Source organism: Labeo rohita, chromosome 7, assembly GCF_022985175.1.
Source record: "Labeo rohita strain BAU-BD-2019 chromosome 7, IGBB_LRoh.1.0, whole genome shotgun sequence".
NCBI classification, from domain to species: Eukaryota; Metazoa; Chordata; class Actinopteri; order Cypriniformes; family Cyprinidae; genus Labeo; species Labeo rohita.
Window position 1 is genome coordinate 2,965,190 of NC_066875.1, and position 8,126 is coordinate 2,973,315.

Genomic DNA, 8,126 nt, shown 5'->3' on the forward strand with positions numbered 1-8,126 from the left:
TGTTTTTCCTCAGAGTTGTGCCGGACCAATCAGATTGGAGCTGGGTCGTTTTAAGGCGGGGCCGTTCCACTCCGAGCGCCGTCTGTCTCAGAGCAGTCAGGTTAGACTCATCCTGATCTACAGTCAGGCTCTACAAACCTGAAGATCAACACACAGTTAGAGACTCACAGACTCTTGTGTTTTGTTGTGTTGATGAACACATCTATCCATCACTATTGATCTGATAGCTACAATATAATATCCCAAAACACATTCTCACACAGTGAGCAAGGTTGTTCTTGAAGACTTTGTTAGCCAGATTTTAAGCAGGTTCGATATCTGTGACTAGTAGGAGCAGGTCTTGTGCACATCAGTTATTTTAGTATTATTTAAGGTCTCAGTTGTTAACATTAGTTAATGCATTAACTAAAGTGAATCAGCAATGAACATAATATTTTTGCAGCATTCGTTAACCTTTGTTAATGTCAGTTAAAAAGGTTCATTTTAATCACAATGCATTATCTAATGTTAACAGATACAGCTTTTGATTTTAATGATGTATTAGTAAATGCTGAACCTGAACTAAGATTAATAAATGCTGTAGAAGTATTGTTCGTTTTAACTAATATAGTTAACTAATGTTAATAAATGAAACCTTATTGTAAAGTGTTAACTTAACTGTTTATACTTTTATATTTACTGTTTTATATGTAATGTTTTATATTTATTATTGCTATATTTATTTTATTTTTAATCAATTAATCAATTTTTTATTTGTTTTTATTTTTATTTGCAGTGAAATACTTTTAGACCACTTCTTACATAAAAATGAAAAAAAAAAATTGCAATAAATGTTACGGAATAGAACTAGAATATAGGAATAAAAGACTTTACATATCATGCAAAATTACAATTGTAATATACAAAAATAATATACTAAATAGAATAACTAATTAAATGAAAAAATAAATAGTGCAAATAGAAACAATATGTACAAAATAAAATTGCAATAGAACTTTTAAGTATGCTTTTATATTGATTTTGTTTTATATTTATGCTATTATAGTATGTTGATATTTTGAATTGGCTTTTGTTTTTCTGTTTTTAATTTTCATTTACATTTCAGATTAAGTTTTAGTCAATTATCAATGTGATTTTGTCATTCTTATTAGTTTAAATTTATATTATAATTTGTATATATATATATATATATATATATATATATATATATATAATTCTATGTAGCTTTATACTTTATTTCATTTTTAGTCATTCTAGTTTCAACTTAAATGTATTTGGCAATGCAACTTTTCTGATTCTTATTTTAATCAATTAATAAATTAATTTAATTCTGTTCTTATTTTAATAAGTTTATTTTTTTCATCTAATACTATATTTATGTTTTATTTCAGCTTTATTTCAATTACAAAAATAAACAAATAAATAAAATAAGAATCAACAATTTGAATAGGTTTTAGTTTTAGTTAACAATAGCAACACTGGTGTGCACCTGACAGACATGTGCAGATTACTCAACAACTGAAAGCACAAAATTAGATGAGTTCGAGTCATGCAGTGTGTGTTTAGTGTGTTTGTGCTCAGATGTGTGAAATATCTCTGTGTTTTCAGATAAGTGAGACGGGCAGCGGTAAAATCACTCCTCACTCCAGCTCTGCAGTTTTACTGGGAGACGCAGAGAAAACACACGAATGTAAGAACAAACATCAGTCCATCCGGTAAAACAGCTAAACATTATCATTCATTCTTGATTCTTGACTTTCCACCTTTTCCTTTCTTGCTTTGCAGTGCTGGATAAAGACGTCAGGACGGTTGAATTCACAAAGGTCGGTTGCACTGATTCAGTCTTAAGGCCTGTTCACATAGAGAGAAAATAAATTTGACAAAGAGAGCTTTGCTTTTTGCCCATGCATTGTTTAGTGCAATGCTTTTCAACTGATGATGTGTTTGTGTGTGTCTCAGGGCCCATCAGACTCTCTGGGCATCAGTATAGCAGGAGGGGTGGGCAGTCCTCTGGGTGACGTGCCCATATTCATCGCCATGATGAACCCCAGCGGCCTGGCAGCACAGACACAGAAACTCTGGGTACGTGCGTGTTTAACATTTGAACCACAGTTACAAAAGATTTTTTGTCCAGTAGAAGGTCTGACACACTGAAGCTGGTTCGTATTTGTGAATCAAAGTCTCATGTTTATAATCTGTGTTAGATTGGAGACAGGATTGTGTCTATCTGTGGGAACTCGACTGAAGGAATGACTCATAATAAAGCCGTTTCACTGCTGAAGAACACGATAGGCATCATACAACTACAGGTACAAAACAACACGACACAGCAGCCATTAGATCCACTGTGAATAGAAGTGTTCACTTCAGCATACTCTTAAAATTATGAATATGAAATAGTGTTCTTAATTGCAAACTGAATGTCATGTTTACTGACTCTTAATTGCATGTTAATTGCAATTAAATGAAAATGTATTACAGTTTACATTTCTATGAAATGCAGTAAACAGTAACACTTTATTTTAAGGTGTCCATAATACAGAGTAATTACCTAATTAAGTCATTAGTAGTAGCCGTTGTACTTGCCTGTAATTACAGTTTGTAATTATGTAGATGTAATAGGCAGCTACTGTTGCACATATGTAACAGGCCGAGTCTGTTACACAGCTACTTGTACACTTAAGTACAATCTTGATACACTTTATTTTATTTCTGTAATTTTAGTGTAATTAGAAAGGTATTTCATGTATTTAAGCTGTGTTTTGATGGGTTAAATCAAACTAAGGTGCAGCTGGATAAGGTGTACAGTATAGGTACACATGAAGTACACTTAAGTACAATCTTGATACACTTTATTTTAAGTAGCTTGTGTCTGTTTACTTACATTTTTAATTATGTTGTATAAAGTGTGCAACACAACAGTCTTTTGGCTACATAAGTAGCTGTGTCTGTAACATATGTGTAACAGTAGCTGCCTATTACATCTACATAATTACAAACTGTAAAACTGTTCTATAACTTAGTTACATGATAAGTACATTTTGTTTCGTGTAAGTACTACGGCTACTATTAAGTACTTAATTAGGTAATTACTCTGTATTATGACAACTTCAAATAAAGCATTACCCAATAAACTTTTGAGTGTTTTTGACCCACTTAAGTAGCACTTAAGTACTTCTTAATATGTAGTTTAATTGTAATGTAATTGCATCTATTGTCTGGTTAAAGTACTGTTGAATGTACTGACAAGCATTTATGATGAACTACAATATACTTTTAATATCATTCCTAGTGAAACTTCTATGTCTTGTGTTTAAATATATTTGTAATTTCACATTAGTAATGATGAATTTGCAAATTAGTATGTTTAAAATATTAACTTTAAATGCAATACTGTATAACACATTACAGATTAAATAATAATGAAGTGCTTTACATGTGCTTTAGAATGTTAGTCAAAACATCAAAATAAGTGTACTCCTTTAAACATGACAAAAGGTTATTAAAGCAGTAATTTTAAAGTGTACTTTGTAGTAAAACTTTTAATTTGACATTATTACAAAGGTCACTTTTTAAAAGTGTACTTAAGTGTGTTTAGAATCAGTCACGAAAGTGTCTCTTTAAGTCACTTAGGTGGCCTTTTATGTCATTAATGTTATATGTAAGTACAGTTTTTTTAAACATTTGAAGTATACTGCAAGTGCACATTAAATACAATTAAGCACACTTTTTCTCAAGTGATGTAAAATAGTGTAAGCATATTGCTATTTGCAGACGCACTACACATTCTGAAGTCATGCGGCGTGTTATGGTTTTGTGCAGATATGACGTGTGTGTATGTGTGTGTTTGTAGGTTGTTGCTGGCGATACAACAGTAACTGGACCGTCAGCGGAGCAGACAGCAGGACTCACAGCCAGCAGCATTTTCCACGATGACCTGGGGTTCGTACACATTTTCAACAGTCATAAAATAACACTCAACGTGCCAAATGTGGCTAAAACTGGCTTTAGTTAGTAAACCACGAAATACTGTTTTATACTGAATTTTAACAATGATAATCTGTTCCTTTCTGTATTTAAGTCACTTTTATTTCTGTAGTGTTTTATACAATACAGATCATGTCAAAGCAGCTTCACAGAGCAAAACAGGAAAACAGCAGAACCAAATACAGAAACTCAACTAGGAAATGATTCAGATTCTGCTGGAAAGCAGCTCTAAAAGACAACGGTGTCATTATAAATCATATTTTTCTAACTATGAATTATCATCTGCAATGTTTGCCTGTTGATTATTTATTCCTAAAAATGTTTCATTTTAATTTGTCGTTTGTTACCTTGCATTGGTAACAAGCCTCCACATGCTTTAATGGTTGCGGTTGGCAGAATCTCCATGAAATATACACTCATACAGTGTTTGTACTTGTGCACATTTTTACTAAGAATATCATTAGATTTCAGCCAAAACTGTTTTGATTTTTAAGAATGAACACATACTTTTTTTAGTTCATGAAGGGTCACAAGAACATATGTGACCCTGGACCACAAAACCAGTCTTAAGTCGCTGGGGTATATTTGTAGCAATAGCCAAAAATACATTGTATGGGTCAAAATTATTGATTCTTCTTGTATGGCAAAAATCATCAGGAAATTAAGTAAAGATCGTGTTCCATTAAGATATTTTGTAAAATTCCTACTGTAAGTGTATGAAAACTTATATTTTGATTAGTCATATACATTGTTAAGAACATTATTTAAAGAACTTTAAAGGCAGTTTTCTAAATATTTAGATTTTTTTGCACCCTCAGATTCCTGATTTTTAAATAGTTGTATCTCGGCCAAATATTGTCCTATCCTAACAAACCATACAACAATTTATTCAGCTTTCATATGATGTATAAATCTCAGTTTTGACAAAATGACCCTTATGACTGGTTTTGTGATCCAGGGTCACATATTTAATCTATTAATTAAAGAAGGCTATATAACACCCCATGTCATTGCATGAGAACAGAGTCAATAACTGGTTACACCCTCATTAGCAAAAATAATTGCAGCCAAACTTCAGCTGAATTTCAGCACAACTCCTTCACAATATCATACCGTGTTACCTGTTGTTTTATTAAAAAATATAGAAAAAATATACTGCGAAATAATCATTTTCATTTTAAATAAATAAATAAACAAACCCAACACCACATAAATAAAAATTGAGATTTATACATCTGAAAGCTGAATAAATAAGCTTTCCATTGATGCATAGATTATTATGACAATATTTGGCCGAGATACAACTATTTGAAAATCTGGAATCTGAGCGTGCATAAAATTAAAATATTGAGAAAATCACCTTTAAAGTTGTCCAAATGAAGTTCTTAGCAATTCATATTACTAATAAAAATTACGTTTTGATATACTTACAATTTACAAAATATCTTCATGGAACATGATCTTTACTTAATATCCTCATGAGTTTTGGCATGAAAGAAAAATTGTTTTGACCCATACAATGTATTGTTGGTTATTGCTACAAATATACCCGTGCTACTTCTCTTCTAATCATGACCCTGTTTCATGGATATAAAATAATTTAATTAAAAAAGCTGAATCAAAACTGTATAAATGTCATTCTCTTTATCTGTCTTTTGTCCAGTCCTCCGCAGTGTAAGAGCATTAGTTTGGAGAGAGGGCCTGACGGACTCGGCTTCAGTATCGTGGGTGGATTCGGCAGTCCTCACGGTGACCTTCCCATCTACGTTAAAACCGTCTTCAGCAAGGTAACGCTTTCACACAGTAAGCGTGTGACTCCACAGATGCCGTAATACAGATAGATGCATTATTATCTGACGTATATGTGTTTGTGTTCAGGGCGCCGCGGCAGAGGACGGCCGTCTGAAGCGTGGGGATCAAATCATCGCCGTCAACGGCCAGAGTTTGGAGGGAGTCACTCATGAGGAGGCCGTCTGTATTCTGAAGAAAACCAAAGGAACCGTCACACTCACTGTGTTGTCATGAACACACACAGCTCCTGTAGTTGTTTAAACACTGGATTACACACTATGAATGATACAGCTGTTTACTGCTAGTTTGTGGAGAAACCAGCAGACTACTACAATCTGCCATACTACGCTGGGAGTGTAAAAACTCAGCGCTGCTGCAATCCACGCATGCATATGTGCTTTAAAATGAAAAAAGTGCACATAGCTGCATGACATCTCTGGTTACAACATACTTTTCCGTCATTTGATAATTAGAAAGTGCTCAAAAAGCTCTTTTCTGTTGCAAATTGACCCTCTTTGGTTTCCATGCATTTTGCTAAAAATGTGTAAAACACTAAAAATTTATGTAAAAACCCTAGTAAAAAAGTAATAGATTTAAAATACATTTATTTTATACTAAGTATAGTTCAAATCTATTTACATGATTACTAACACATCGCTCGAGACTTACAGATATAAATATTGTAATTAAACTTCTATCTGGAAAACTACTTGTGCACAATGTAGTCTAAAATGTTTTAATGCCACTATTGATGAGGATTGTATGATCTTTAAATATTATTGGTCTTTAAATCTTTAAAAAGTGTACCTAAAGTATACTTGCAATAGCTCCACTTTAGCACAGTCAAATATACTTAAGTATATCTTTAGTTGGACTTCAGCACTACTTCCGTACAATTAAAGTGCATTAAGTACAAAATAGTTGTTTACATTTAGCAGACTTTAAATATACCAGTTTTTGTATATTAAAAGTACAACTGGAGGGTGTTTTTAAGTACATAATATGTACAGTACATGTATTTGTAGTATACTTAGCATGAAATAAATGCATTTCAAATACATTTCAGTATATTGACTAAAATGTATTTGAAAGTAAATAAACGTAATAATTCCCATCTGTTTCTGTTGTGTTAGAGGTCAATATGACATATTTTTATGTTCAAAATGAGCTGAGTTATATATGTATGTATATGTGTGCGTGTAACATGACTACTTGTAGTGAATATTTGCACACACAGGTGCAAGTAATTAAAAGTATAAATAGTATCTAACAGTATTTGTATCTAGTGTACTAATTATTGCTGATTGTACGCCTTCTGCATTGTTTTTGTAATTTGAAAGTAAATTGTGCATTTAGAAGACATCTTCAATTTTGACTAAACTCAAAAAGTCGTAAATTTCTTTTTTGCATCGATTTTTGACAAACTGCATGGAAACCAGTGAGGTTCATATTGACCCCAATGCATTTGCACAGCCTTTACAAAACACTTATGTGCATTGAAACTTTGCATGCACAGTTATAACCGTAAATGAGAAATATTTACCAAATTTAAAAAGAGAAATAAATAGCTTGACCAGTGTTTCAGAAAATCAAATTGACCCACAATTCAACAGGAGGGTTCAAAACTCTATTTGCTTCCAACATTAGTCATGTTGGGAAAATGTCAGTGAATTTTTGTGCAATTAGTCTTGGGGAAAAAAAAATTACTGAATAGAATATTTTCTATAGCAGTTGTGGTATTATTTGAAAAAGTTTTTTGAGCACGACTTTTTCAAAAATGCAGAGCTTCTTACAATTGAAGGATCTCAGTATGTTTGGTTTTAAAAAACCAAATGTAAAAATTCTAGAACAAAATGTAAAAAAAAAAAAGTAAGCAATACTCCTAGTTTTACACTGCAAAAAATATACTGACGGGACAATAGGAAGACAATCCAGAATGTGTACATGCACATGCTGTTAGAGGATTTTAATAAGACAATTTATCCTGATTATAAACTCAAAATATTTGAGTAACCACCTCTGCGTCTTAAAAAAAGAAAACTTATTTTATATAGACTGAACAGACTGTTTGATACTGTAGAAACTGTGTGTGAGAAATGTGCTGATGTTGAAGATTTCTTTCAAAAGAAAAATGAGCATCAGTGCATTTAATGACATTTCTGAAGTTTTGCCTTCATCTGAGACATTTGCTGCTGGATGTAGAACAAACTACTGTGATTATATTTTGTTATATTGTCACTTTCCTCTGATACAATATTGGATTTCACTACAAACACAAATTAAAGTGACCTTCAGCACACAAATATCAGTTTCATTTCATCTCTGTTTATTGATCAGATTTATACTTT

The 8,126-nt window shown here is 32.2% G+C and overlaps 1 protein-coding gene across 9 annotated transcripts in view; it reads left to right on the forward strand.

Moving 5' to 3' along the window:
- LOC127167997 (multiple PDZ domain protein) overlaps positions 1-7,669 on the forward strand; it is a 79,886-nt gene extending 72,217 nt beyond the window's left edge. For all 9 annotated transcript variants that reach the window (XM_051114453.1, XM_051114452.1, XM_051114455.1 and 6 more), the window contains 8 exons: positions 14-100; positions 1,609-1,690; positions 1,786-1,823; positions 1,960-2,082; positions 2,205-2,309; positions 3,854-3,942; positions 5,651-5,774; positions 5,866-7,669. In XM_051114453.1, coding sequence (XP_050970410.1) covers positions 14-100; positions 1,609-1,690; positions 1,786-1,823; positions 1,960-2,082; positions 2,205-2,309; positions 3,854-3,942; positions 5,651-5,774; positions 5,866-6,012 — 795 coding nt within the window. In that variant the 3' untranslated portion in view covers positions 6,013-7,669. The remainder of the gene's footprint in view (positions 1-13; positions 101-1,608; positions 1,691-1,785; positions 1,824-1,959; positions 2,083-2,204; positions 2,310-3,853; positions 3,943-5,650; positions 5,775-5,865) is intronic.
- Positions 7,670-8,126: the final 457 nt, after the last annotated feature.